Below are 13,690 nucleotides of genomic sequence, written 5' to 3'. Positions count from 1 at the left end.
TCTGTGGTTCATACATGTAACTCTCTGCAGGCACTTGCTTATTCTAATACATGGGCTTTTACCTGCATCTTTCTCCCTCCACCCCCAAAAGCCTAATTTTTTGGGGTTTTTTTACAGGATAGTCAGACTGCCATGCTGCTTATAGCCATGGTGCTGTTGCTGTTTCAGGGTGAGCTAGGGGATGTTTTCAGCACTACTTTAGATATATTTCTTCTTTATCTCTGCAATATCAAAGTTCAGTCTTTAGTATTCTACTGCTTTAAACCATAACCTATCTATGTTTGATGCCTGTAAGAGAGAAATCTCTTGGATCCTGTTTAAAGGAATGAGGTGATGGTGTGAAAAAACACTCAAAAGAAATGTATTTCCTTGCTCACAGGTAAATATTATGTGAAGAAGTCTTTAGGCATGTGTTCTTACCAAAATCCTCCTTCTTTTAGAAAGATCTTATCAATTTCCACTGGACCTATTGCCACCATCCCCAGGCTTCTTTTGAAGTTTACTCTCCACACATGTTCCCCTCTCTCTTTTCAGCAGGGACTTGAACAGTTTGCTCTCTGTGGTCATGTGGTTTTGTCCTGCTTGTAGCCAGATGTTTCTCATTCAGGAGTTCCTCCTTTCTTCCTCTGGGGTTTTTATTTTAATCTTTTGTTTGTACCCTGTCTTTTTCATAGCATTTTATTCTGTTCATTTCCAGCCAACCATCTCCTTTAATTTGACTTGTAGTCAGGAGCGAAATTGAGTCAGAGCTTGAAGTGAGAGTGTTGTTATGATCTCAGGAGGAGGTAGCAATATCACCTGTTCCCGGAGATAACATGGCAGAAGCCTAGAGGTGCTGATTCATACTCAGGCAATATATGACTGATAGTTGCTCCTGGCAGAGTGGCTCCCAGTGATTTTGTGTACCTGTGGATACAGTGGAGCAGGATGCTGGATGTGATGAGGTTTAGGGTTTCCCTGGTGGTAGTGAAAATAAATAAGTTAATAGTATCACATAGCCAGTGCAAGACAGCAGTTGTTCAATAAACCTTCTATCCAACACTAAAAAACTCCAGGAAAGGAAGATCTGCTGATTTGCTGGGAGCAGTAGATTTGCGGTCTCTTTCCTTGGTGTGAGGCAGCCACTGCTGAGTGAGTGCCAGCTGGCATTCCGAGTCCAGCTGTTTGTTTGACTAAAACAGTGGTAATACAATCATGTTCAATGATAGAAAATGGCTGTGTGGTCTGACCTCTCACTCAGACCACTGAGGTAAGGTGCACAACATGTTTTTTGCAAAGAATAAATAATTCTCTTATTCATTCTAATGTTCTGCATGTTTGGCTCAGTATCCGAACATTCTTTCAGTGTACCAGCCTGTAATAAAAATTCCCCAATTAAAATTTAACACTTCAGAATACAGGAAAATTAATGGTTTCTTTTCTCCCTCCCCCTAGGTGCTCATTAACAATGTTTTGCTATACCTGACATTCTTCTTCTTGAAGGCCTTTTCCAAGAACAATTCTGTAGCAGCCCATCTGTTTTATTTTGTTGATTCACAGCTAATGTATGCCATGATCAGCTAAAAAGACAGGAGGGAAAGAAGATTGCTTATTTTTCTTGCATTGCCCTTGATGCTGCAATTGGGGTCAGAGAGTCTCTTCATAAGAGCCACAGAGCACACTTACCTAGAAGATTTCTAGACTTAGGATAGGGCAGGCAGAGAAAGGGGGGGCAATCTTTATAGAAACCACAGTGTAAGCGGAGATTGGTAGCGTCTTTGGAAAAACAAATGCTGAACAGGGTTCTCAGAAGTAATAAAGACTTTCCTTAGGGACCACGTGAAAACAGTTTCAACCCAGAAAATTTCTTCAACTTGCTGAGAATAAGATTCAAAGGAAATGATGTATTGTGTAAAGAGACAGTGGGAAAGGGGAGATACTTATGAATGCTTCTTTTGTCTCATCTAGCTGTTGTAGTTTTCAGTATTTCAAAAGTTATCTTATCCTGGCTTTAGAAAACACCTAGTTCAATAGTCTTTTGATGATGAACGCTCTAAGAGATGCAAACTGAACCCTCTTGAATTCTGAGTCCCATTCCAAATATCCATTCCTTTAATGCAAAATTTTGAGCCCTTTCATTGTTCAATAACTTGAAAATACCTTTTTTAGACTAGAGAAGGTGAAATTAGTTGCCTTCAGCATGGACACTATCGTAGGGTCTTGGTATATGTATGCGGTTTGTACTACAGTCTTTCTGTAGCTGATGACTTGCCTTTGCTCAAAATGTTTTTTCTGTAAAGCCTCTCCAGAACTGGGATCTGTGGGTACATGCAATATTTTTGGGGGAAATCTGCTTTCTAAAGAAAGAAGGTGTTTTACATTTACAAAGGCATTCACACAGTGCCTGTAATGATATTTGTTGGCATATTCATGGCAGTGTTGCTGTCATCTAATTCCTTATTGCTTGAACAATTCACTCTTCAGATTCACACTTCTTTAATTAATGGACGGCCTAGCGCTGATGATCCTTCCCACGTATTACTAGAATTCACATCTGCTCGCTTTATTCGCCTAAGATTTCAGAGGATACGGACACTAAATGCTGATTTAATGATGTTCGCACACAAGGATCCAAACGAAATTGATCCCATTGTTACAAGGAGGGTAAGTTTTGGCAAGACAGTAGAAATGCATGTGTAGAAGTTCTCTTACACTTGTAAATGCTGTACCTGTCTTTGCCATAGGAAATTTTGGGAGAGGATGAATACCTGTCGTTATCTGTCAAAATCCTGGTGTTAGAGAATACCCTCTTCACAGTATTTTGCTATCTTCTCTATAGCAGAAGTAACAGTTTTACCTTTTCTTCTTACTGGTGTTATACATAACATGCTTTTTAACATAAGCACACCGCTCCTTTGGCTGCAAACATTTGGATGCAGGTAATTGGCAAGTGGTTGCTGTTCGATAATGTCATCTTGCCTCTTCTGCTGCTCAGTCCTTTGCTACCTTTAACATTCCTTGAACACTTCTTACTTTGAGTAGAATTTTTACTAGTGGTACCATAAGTAATAGTGGGGCCTGAATGCAACACTTTTAGTATTATTATATGATTGTTACTAACAGTAAAACTTTTACATTGTGCTTTATCTTAAAAGAATGGATGCAGTACTCAAACTCATACCATACCCTGGTCTTCTTCACTGTTCCTTTGTGTGCACACCCCTATCTCTTCTTTCTTCAATCTGTACTTTTTTCCCATGCCACATCTCCCTGTTTTCCTGCTGCTCAGATGTTGTGTGTTACTCTATTTTTCCTCTGAATTTTCTTCTAAGCATTCTTAAAAGCTGTTTTGGGGTATGTATACCTTTGCACATTATTCTTTCTGCTCACTTCCTCCTTCTGTTGGTCACCTTATCTTTCTTTTAGAAAGTTTAGGGTATCACTGTAGTAAGTCCTTTTATGAAGGGGGAGTATTATTCTTGGCTTTAGTTAATACCATTTATCAATGGTGGAGAACTGCAAAGAAAATTTGCTTCTACTCTTCCTCATTTCTGGTTTCCATTTCTTCCTCTAAATACATGGAGTGCTGGCTATTTCTGAAATTTTGGAATGTGCCATTGTTCTGTATTACAAACCCAGAAACCCTTCATATCGAGTGCAGTTATTGCAGCCTCGCGAATCATGGAAACTGTGTTTACGTAAGAGTGCACATTTAATAATCTAATCTAAGTGAACAGAAACACAAAATTGAATTCACACTTTAAAAATCACTGTATACTCATGAAAACCTAGTGCAGGACGATCCACAGATTTCTCAAACCAGCGAAGAAGAATAACTTCTGTATGGCATCTCTCCATGAAAGGAATGAGGAGCAACTGAAACTTACCACCCTTGTGTGGCTTTCCCTATAGAAGACATTAGACAAGCCACTATTCCAGAAAACAGAAAACAAAGGATAGCCACAAATGATACATTTTCTGTGTGGTAGAAGGCTAACTGTGAGTTATATGAGTTCGCAGTTTTTTTGATGTATTCATTAATGACCTGAATAAGAGGTTAAACACAGAAACAGCAAAACTTGCAAATAGCATATGTTTGTCTTGATTACCTAATTGTTAGGATATTACAGAACCCTTGCCAAAACAGATGAAAGTGGACAAATAGCATGTGAGATTCACTTTTCACAGATGTCATAATACATGATTGTAAATATCTTTCTGTCCTTCTTTCTGGGTAGGGCTACTAATCCCCACCAATAAAAAGTAGAAATGGTCAAATGTCAGAGCAACAGGTCAAAAGTTATTTAAATCTCAGTAATGAAAACGGTGGAATAATCATTCAAAAGGTCAATCGTGGAAAACAGTTTTCCTTTCCACAGTTCAGTGAATGCTCAAGATCCAGCTAAGGTGATCAAAGGTGTTAGTCTTTGTGGTGGCCTTTCTCTTCTCCCCATCTTTATGCCTTTTCCTTTTCATGTTTTCTGAAGGGAATAAATTCTATAGCATTTAACTTTTCCTTATCCAGTGTGAATATAGCCTTTTCCTATTCTTGTGTTTGGTGTATGCTGTGTATAAATTGACATGGCTCTTGTGACTTCAAACAATTGCAACTGTGCCAATTTATACCCTTTCTTTCACTAAGCCTGAATTTGTTGATGAAGGTGCAGCTTGGATTTCACTGTCTGCTATATTTGTAATAAAACAAAAAAGAAATAAAACAGGACCTGACAGTTTTGTCACAAGAAATGAATTCTGTAGTTTGGCACCTGCATTTTACAATCCACTTAGCAATTCAATTTCTGTTTTGTCTTACAGTATTACTATTCTATAAAAGATATCTCTGTTGGAGGCATGTGTATCTGTTCAGGCCATGCGAAAGCTTGTCCACTGGATCCGGCGACCAATGTAGGTATTTTTCTTTTTTTTTTCATGTGCCTTATTCATAGGGTGGAACATGAGAAAACGATCTTGATATTCCTCAGACTTCTCTGAATTTGTGTCTGTTCTTCACCTAGAAGAACAGTCAGAAGCAGTGCCAGGATGAAACAGTGCTGGCAACCAGAATAATAAACATTCATACAATGTCAGTGGATGCTTTCTCTGAAATGAAAGAATAGTTTAAGATAATTCAGTCCATATTGAAGTTTCCTAGGAACAACAGAAATTAGGGTTATGTTATGTAGCTGTAGAGATGACTACTAACAGTCAGTCTTTCTTTTCCTTGTTGATATTAATCAAGGTGTTTCCTAAATGACTGTCAAGTATTTAATCGATACTTGCAAACAAATGATGGCTCTAGAATGGTGCATTTACTATGCAGAAAATTTAATTGAGTGATCAGTCAAGCTAGTCTAGAAAATCATGAGCTGTTTATAATGTCTTCCAATTTGTAGCTTTCTTTTTGCGCCATTATTAAACACATAACTAATATAATTGAAATATAGAAATACAATTTGTTACTGATGGTCCAAATCTATGCACACATTTTCACTAATACAGAATTTCCAATCTACTAGTATTACTAACGTGCCACAATGTGGGATGTCTTCATATACTGTTCACTTAAGTAGGAGCTTTGTAGGATTTAGCAGAAAATCTTGTTTGTGTATGACATTAAGCCATTGTGTAGGAACTGATTAAAAAGAAACAAACTGGAAGAAATCTTACAGTGAATGCATTTACAGTTCAAAGCAGTTTCCATGGATCCTTGTAAAAATTTTACAAACTCCTTGGTTTAATCCTTCTGAGCCTTTTCTGTGATGATGTGTATAACAAGTGTTGAACTATTGTGTCAGATGGCCTTAGTTATCAAGCTGCAGCATTGTCTCAGTGCCATCTGTTAGAATTGGATCTGCATCAGAAAATAAGTGCTGTTATTGTGAATAATGCATACTTCAGTTCAGATAGTTTGGCTACTAGATAAAATAAAGGCATTTTGACAAGTGTAGTGTCTTGTTTTGCAGGATGACAAATATGTATTTGTTGTCTGACCAGTATAAAAAATAGCATAAGTGAAACAACTCATGCCATAAGAGATTTGGAGTATTTGGTTTAGCTCTCCAGGGATACTATTTAGCCGGAGCCATACCAGAATAGGTGGGCTTTGGCTTATAAACATCATGACTGCCATTATTAGTCATATCAATGAATCTTTCCCCTAGCAGTACAAAGAATAAACTTGCTTGGATTTACTGCCTTGCTTTTCTGAAGCACTCCTTAATTTAACCTTGTTTTGCAAGATTTATGCTTTGTTCTGTGAGCCATAGAATTTCTCCAGGTTAGCTTGCTGCTTTGACCTTGAGTGGCTTCACAAGGACCACAGAGAATCCCCTCCACTGAATAACTACTGGAAAGGCAATTTTTGCTCCTCATTTCTCCACACTACAGTTTCTTTTATCTTTTCCAAGCTGCTTCTGTGGCTCAGGGAGTTTAGGTGTTCCCTATAGCAACATTTTCATGCTCAGACTAAGCTGGGACTAAGGTGGTCTGCTGAGGAACTGGAAAGTGACTGACAGGGTGCTCCTGCTCTCATCTCTTAGTAGTTTAAAAACTGCTACTACCCCCCACATAGAATTAGTTATGCAATTAGAAGGTTACATGATGAGTTGACTCATCCAGTTAAAAAAAATGCTAAAATTAAAAGCCAACTTCCATTGGATCAGCCAACAGAATTGATTTCACTCTGCAGCTGCAGGATTGCTGCATCTAAGGGAAGGGTGGAGAATGGCTCACTCCTCCTAGTGTAAGCTAGCTACCAGATCAGTGTTCCTGGGACGTGGAGCTGTATCTGAGGGTTACCAGCACTTTGTCTTATTTGCTGAATTAGGGAACTTTCAGTCTCCCATCCTCCTTTCTTCAGCCATTTGGAATTAGATTCTCCTACATTCTTAGATTCTCTGGACAACTATTTTCCTTTGCATTGTGGCTGTTTTCTTAAAACAGAGCTGTAGAAGTTAAACACACTCTTTTGTCTCTCACTTGGTGAATGCAGGATACATAAATGAATAAAAAGGAATAAACGGAGGAATTACAGAATATAGCCATTCTTAGAGTTAATGTTTTCATGATTTGAACTGGAATGCAGAATAAGTACATGGACAGATTCTTCAAATCATCATATTGTGTAAATATTTGTTTTTCTTTTAAAATAGAAATCCGTCTGTCAGTGTGAGCACAACACATGCGGAGAAACATGTGATCAGTGTTGTCCTGGTTTCAATCAAAAACCTTGGCATGCTGGCACTTTCCTGCTTAAGCATGAATGTGAACGTAAGTTGAAAGCGGTACAGAAGAGACGGTTTGTTGCAACTGCTGGTGAAAACTGAAATCAGATCCTACATGATTTTGCAATTAATTTTATTTTATTAATTGTATTAATTTTATTTCTAACCAGATTTGTTTGTGAATGAATTGTTTTCACTTACTTAGACTGGCTCAAAACAGTTAACGGAACAATTACATGGTTTTATTGTACTCAGAATATTTTAGTGTGAAGTGCTGATATTGGTGGAATACTGCATAAAAAAAATTATTTCATTCATTTAATTTTTATAATTGTGGTTTTTGTTTTGATAAAATAACAGGACTGTATTCTGATAAGTAAAAAATATTTTTTACAGATTTTTCATTATATTAAACTTTAATGGTATGATTTTTGTATAAATGACACTTTTGTATATTATAATATTCAGCCTTGCTGAAAAAAAATATTTTTGCATGATCAAAATCCGAGTTTCTGATTTTTTTAATGGAAAAGTCAATGCATCTATTTTTCCAACATGAAATGAAAATGTACCTTGAAGTAATCACATTCCTGCAGTGTGGGAATTCCATTTTTAGATTTACTGTAGTAAGGATAGTTATAAGTGAACTTCAGCATCTTACTTCCAAAGGTGACATACCACTTATATTTCTGAATATAATAAAATCTAGTGCCCCATTACATGTAACTGTTTACTTGATTGTAGGATTGCAGCTATAGTTTTACCATGAGTGCTTAAAAATAAATAAAAGAAAACAGATATCCCCATATTAGAAAAAAATACAGTATAGAGAATTCCAGGCTGCATTTGTGGTAGGACCATATTACTTTTCAATGTAGTAGTAAATTAGTAGTAAATTAATGCTTGGATGTGCTATCGGTTACAACGTACACAGCACCAATGATAAAATGTTGAACAACTCTTTTTAATACCTTAGCATGGCATCTCCATCTGAAAAGTGTTCACTAAAACAGTTCCTTCTCTTTTAGCATGCAACTGCCACGGGAAGACTGAGAACTGTTACTATGACCAGGATGTTGCGGACAGAAATCAGAGTTTGAATGTCCATGGAGAATACATTGGGGGCGGAGTGTGTGTGAATTGTACAAGCCACACTGGTGGCATAAACTGCGAGACCTGTGTCGATGGTTACTTCAGACCTAAAGGGGTAAATGCATGTACCTGTTGTCACTACACTGTAAAGCTCAGTGGTCAAACCATCGCTTCAGCATGGGGAGTTAAGTTATTAAAAAGAATGACACGGTTTGGACTGCCATTTTATGAAGGTTGACTTCTAATTCTGACAGTGTAGCAGTTGCTTTTCACAGACAGAAATCTATAAAGTTAACACTCACAGAAATAGGAAAGTGAGTTGTGTTGATATGAAGGAATGAACTTCAGGTCAAGGCCTCCAGCTTGTATTTCAATTTAATTTAAAGGAGGATGTGGTCCTGTAAACAGAATTTTTGCCTCAGTAATGAATTTCAATATTTGTTATCAAAGATCAAAGAAATATTGCTATATTTGATATTGGAGAAAGGTAGTATGTAATTTCTATTTTTTAAATGTAACGTAGAATTAATAACCACTGAAATTCTATAGTGTCTCTTGAATGCCTTTCATTTTCACTGCAGCGGGAATTGTTTTTTGTGTTTCATCATATAAGACTCTATTTTCATCTAAGTTGAAGCTGTCAGAAGATTAATCTTCTATTAGGTTGTATTGCAAATATGGGCTGTGCCTGTGCTTTAGACAGCTACACTATTAGTGTATAAGTGTGTGCTTAAATTCCTGATATTTTGTCTGTATAATTTCAGTTGGGTAAATCATGGCCTTTAGTCTGATTGGTTTCCAATCCTCAAGCACAGAAAACATCAGTAAATAACAATAATTACATTGTCCCTTGATACACTGGTTTTAGCCTTAGAGCTTGAGAAAAGGAGTACTGATTTCTTCAACAGCAGGGTGCTTGATTTTTGTCTCTGAATCAGGTTAGCATCCAACTAATAGGGGTATTATATATATGTGTGTGTGTGTAGTGTATCTACAGTATGTGTATATACCTAGTTCATGGAGAATTTCTATTTTATATTCACAGTATGATATTAGACTAAGGTTTAAGTTTGGTTGAGGTAACTCTTTCAAGAACAAAAGGAAATTGTTGCATTGTCTAGCATTCACTTTTCTTCACTTACCCTTTTTTTTTTTAATTACTGACTAACTAACTTTAGTTTTTTGAATCATGTTGGCCAGAACAGGTCAACAACTGGACTATTTGTCAATATTACTTTAGGCAGTGAATGCTTAAAATCTACCTCATTACATTTATTGATTTTAATTATACAAGCATCTGTTATTATCTCTACACCTGTTTTTTCAGTTGAAAACATATTTATATCTATCTAAATCACTTACATGTTTCTAAATAAAAATCCAAAATGAAACTTTAATGCCTAAGCTGCATGGGCTAAGTTTGGCAACCATCTCATTTTTTTAAAGTGCAAGCAACCTACACAGAAGTCGTTCTCTCCTACTTTTTTAAAGAAGTAAATAAAAGCTTCCACTTATTAAAGGTAAGATTTTGTTTTGAAATCTTTGTTTTTATAGGTATTGCCAGATAGCCCAGATCCATGCCAGCCATGTTCCTGTGATCCAAATGGGTCTTTACATGATACCTGTGTCAAAGATGAGAAACATGCAGAAGGAGGTAAGATCCTTAAAAGATAGTGATGTTAAAGCTTAAGTACAGCAATGGTCGAAGAAAAGCTGAGACACATTTCTGATATCTTTTTTTAAAAAAATCACTTTTTAAAAAAAGTTTACTCATGCAAACAATAATCTATCTACATTCTTATGATACTTCTCTTTGGAAACTCAGATTTTATCTTCCCAAATTTTTTTGAGGCGTCTTTCAGATTCATGGCTTGCAAACTTGGGTACATTTGGAAGAGCGTTCCCCATGGAATATATTGGAGAATTCTGGCTTTAAAGAGCTTTCTTCTTTTACAGCGGAGATTAGAACTAGTATAACCAGAATGTTTTAATACCTTTTCTCTCTAAGCATATTTTCATTTGAAACCTAGAAAAAAATCTGTTTGAAAGGTGTCATATTTATGTGCCATCTATATTATTAATGTAGGATTTCAAGTTGTTCACCAAAGCCCTGTAAAAGCTATCTTCATATAGAGAATAAACTGCTTCTTTGTGCTTTGGAAGCAATGGATTGCCATATTTTTCTGGTTCTTTTGTTGACAAACTTCTGAAAATACTGTGGGAAGAAAACAACAAAACTCAAGGTCAGTGCTTAAGAGATGTTTTAATTGGATTAATTACAATCTATTGACAAATGTAGCAATCTTTTTTGAAATAGAGATCAATGGAACATAAAAGCAGCATAGCAGAGATGCAAGTACAGGGCCCAGAGATGTAAAATCTACTGTAACAACCATGTACTGGTTACATCAGTTCAATAAAAGGATACTGATTACTGTCAGAGTTGGTATATATGGTGGGTCGACCTTGGCTGGCTGCAACTACCGACCCAGATGCCCTCTCACTGCCCTTCTCAGCAGGACGGGGGAGAAAATAAGATGAAGCAGCTCACAGGTCAAGGTAAAGACCCGGAGATTGCTTACTAATTACTGTCATGGGCAAAACAGACTTGACTTGGAGAAGATTAATTTAACTTATTGAAAATTTAAGTAGACTCTGATAGTGATAAACAGAGACAAAAATTTCCATCTTCTCCCCCACTTCCTTTTTTTTTTTTTCCCCCAGGCTCAACCTCACTCCCAACTCCTCTACCTCCTCCCACCCTACCACAAGTGGTGCGGGGGAATGGGGAATGTGGGTTGTGATTGTAATGCTTTCTTTCTGATGGCTCTCTCTTCCCTGGCTCAAGCATGGGTCTTTCCCATGAACTACCATTTTTTAAGGAAAAAATCTGCTCCACCATGGTTTTCTTTCAGGAAACACCCAGCTGTTCCTTCATGATGTCCTCCATGGTGTGCAGCGTGGATATCTGCTGCACCATGGTCTCCTCCAGGGTCTAGAGGGGAATCTCTGCTCTGGTGCATGGAGCACCTCCTCCCCCTCCTTCTTCTCTGGCCTCCTCTGACCCATATTGGCTGCAGGGCTCAGCCGTGCCCTGCAGTGGGTCCATCAGAGCCGACTGGAACTGTCTGTGTCCAGCATGGGGCAGCCCCGACCACTCTGCACAGAGGCCACCCTGCAGCTCCCCCACTGCCAGTGCCTGGGCATGGACAGCTGGTACAGTACATCACAGGGATTGATAAGGAGAGACAGTAGAAGCAGAAAAGAAGATGAATCCCAAAGCTGGAAAAATTACAGCAAGACTGTGCGATGCCTGTACCAAACCTGTGGGTGAGAGTGTACAAGTTACCAGTGACAGACTTCATGCAACAAAGAAACCTCTCATACTATTAAACAGGGCAACTTTTATTCAAACATTTGCCACTACTGACATTCAGTGTTTTTGTAAAATACTGAGACTATGATTTTGAGATGGAAGAATGATTAATTCAAAGAAATGCCATACCTCACTTGCGTGTTAAGCAGCTGCTCGGTCTCTCGGTTCCTATCTGTTACTGCTGCGGTCTTTTCACACCTTCCATGCTGGCCGCTGGTGTGGGTCATTCTCTAGGGGCCTGGCAGCTGAAAGGCAGCTAATAGGCTGTCAGCTCTTCTCTCATGGGAAGAGGGAAGCAAAAAGATAAAAACATTTTTCTATCTTGTTTGGTTGTCAGTAATAGTGTCATTAGGAACTCTCATAATGTCTTATTCTTGCCTCTGAGCATTCAACAGATCTAAACCATATCATAGTTGCTTTCTAAATCTGCTTACGCTTTCTGAATCTGACTGGGTGGTACTGTGCTTTAACACCTTGCTTCCTGGATCTCCTCCTATCTTTTTAATCCTCTGATTTTCTTTCTGCTAAATTCTTCTCTTTCTTCTTATCTGGACATCTCTAGGAAGAGAATAAAGCTCCTGTTTGGACCCTTCCTTTCCTTTCTTGCTTTTTCTCTGCTGTCTCCATCCATTTAATCTAAAGATTGTTAACTGTGTCTTTCCAATAAATCAAGAAAAGTGTCATGCCACCATCTTGAAGATAACGTCCAAAATTGGATTGTCCCTCTCTGTTTTGCCTCCTTTTACTTTTATTGACAAGCAGTCCGTCCTGCTAATCTAGCCCCAGGTGATCAAATAAGTTTCATCTCAGCAGTTCCTCCAGTCCCAAGAACCAGAGAGTTCTTTTGTTCTCTTCACAAAATTAAAATTCTCAGAATTTTCTGTCTTGACTGTAACCAGCTTCTCCTGATCTTCCTGAAACTTAACTCATTCAGCTTCATGGCTAGAGGCCTTTTGCTTTTGAGCATATTAGAGTGTTCTTAATCTCTGTTGAATCTGCTGTTTGTAACACATGAAGTAATTTCTTTCCTTTATTGCTTTTTCAACCCATTGATGTCTCCTCTTTCCAACTTATTTACTGTAGAGGTTATTCTGTGTGTTTAAACTACTTCTTCTCATATATGACAAGCACCACAATTGTTATTTAGGTAACAGCCATCACATATGGAATTCCCTCCCCAAAGTAGTCCATGCATTTGTTTCTGAAACCAGTTGTCTGTGTCCTGCCCAGTCCTGGGAGTCCAGTGAGAAGTGGGCAGTTTGCACTGTCTAGACAGCGGCCAGAGGACAATTCTGATATTTATCATATTTTATTTACCTATTTTAAGACCCCAAGAACAAAAATAAGTCAGCTCTACACATAACTGGGCTTTGTAACCATTCTGCCTACAGTGGTCCTGTTCTTTGCTCCTTGTTTTGTTTATTTGCTTTTCTTTACTACTTCTTGTACTAAATAAGGTTCCAACGTTAGGAAAACTGTTTACTTATTGCACATTATGTTTGAATATATTGTTTGGACCAGTGGGCCAGATTTTTTACTGTAACATCTTATTCAACAGAAAAGACACAATAATGCTAGTTGAAGGAAAAAGCCTTTTTAATATTTCTTTTAAGGAAGGATTTTTGTGGTAATGGAATAGGTTGTGTTAGAATCAAGAGCAGGTCTGGGTATAACTTTTAGCATAAAACTGTCCTGAAAGCAGATCACTTTTTATCTTTTTTCCCCTCAAATTTATGTTCAGTACCCTGATAAAATTCTTTTTACTGTACACTGCTCACCAACCCAACAGTTGGGTTTGAAGCACTGGGGAGCCTTCATAAAGGAAAGGCTGGAAAGCATGATCTGTCTGAAGGAATCTATCTATTCACCTATGAACCAGACTGAATACACACTGGATAGGTTGAAATACATCTCAGAGTTTGCTGGCTGGTTGTTTAAGGATAAATTGTTTGCTTGGTGTAAGATGGGAATATGCTTGGTAATATGTGGTAAGCAAATGAGTCAGGAAGATTAAAAACAT

At 37.7% G+C, this 13,690-nt stretch overlaps 1 protein-coding gene across 4 annotated transcripts in view; it reads left to right on the top strand.

Moving 5' to 3' along the window:
* The window catches only part of LAMA2 (laminin subunit alpha 2), a 391,440-nt gene that overhangs the window by 147,853 nt on the left and 229,897 nt on the right, over positions 1-13,690 (top strand). For all 4 annotated transcript variants that reach the window (XM_074819148.1, XM_074819147.1, XM_074819146.1 and 1 more), the window contains exons 5-9: positions 2,464-2,643; positions 4,795-4,884; positions 7,131-7,248; positions 8,231-8,409; positions 9,849-9,948. In XM_074819148.1, the coding sequence (XP_074675249.1) occupies positions 2,464-2,643; positions 4,795-4,884; positions 7,131-7,248; positions 8,231-8,409; positions 9,849-9,948 (667 nt within the window). The remainder of the gene's footprint in view (positions 1-2,463; positions 2,644-4,794; positions 4,885-7,130; positions 7,249-8,230; positions 8,410-9,848; positions 9,949-13,690) is intronic.

The sequence above is a fragment of the Strix aluco genome, chromosome 3 (assembly GCF_031877795.1).
Source record: "Strix aluco isolate bStrAlu1 chromosome 3, bStrAlu1.hap1, whole genome shotgun sequence".
Taxonomy (NCBI): Eukaryota; Metazoa; Chordata; class Aves; order Strigiformes; family Strigidae; genus Strix; species Strix aluco.
This window is presented reverse-complemented; position numbering and strand designations above follow the sequence as displayed.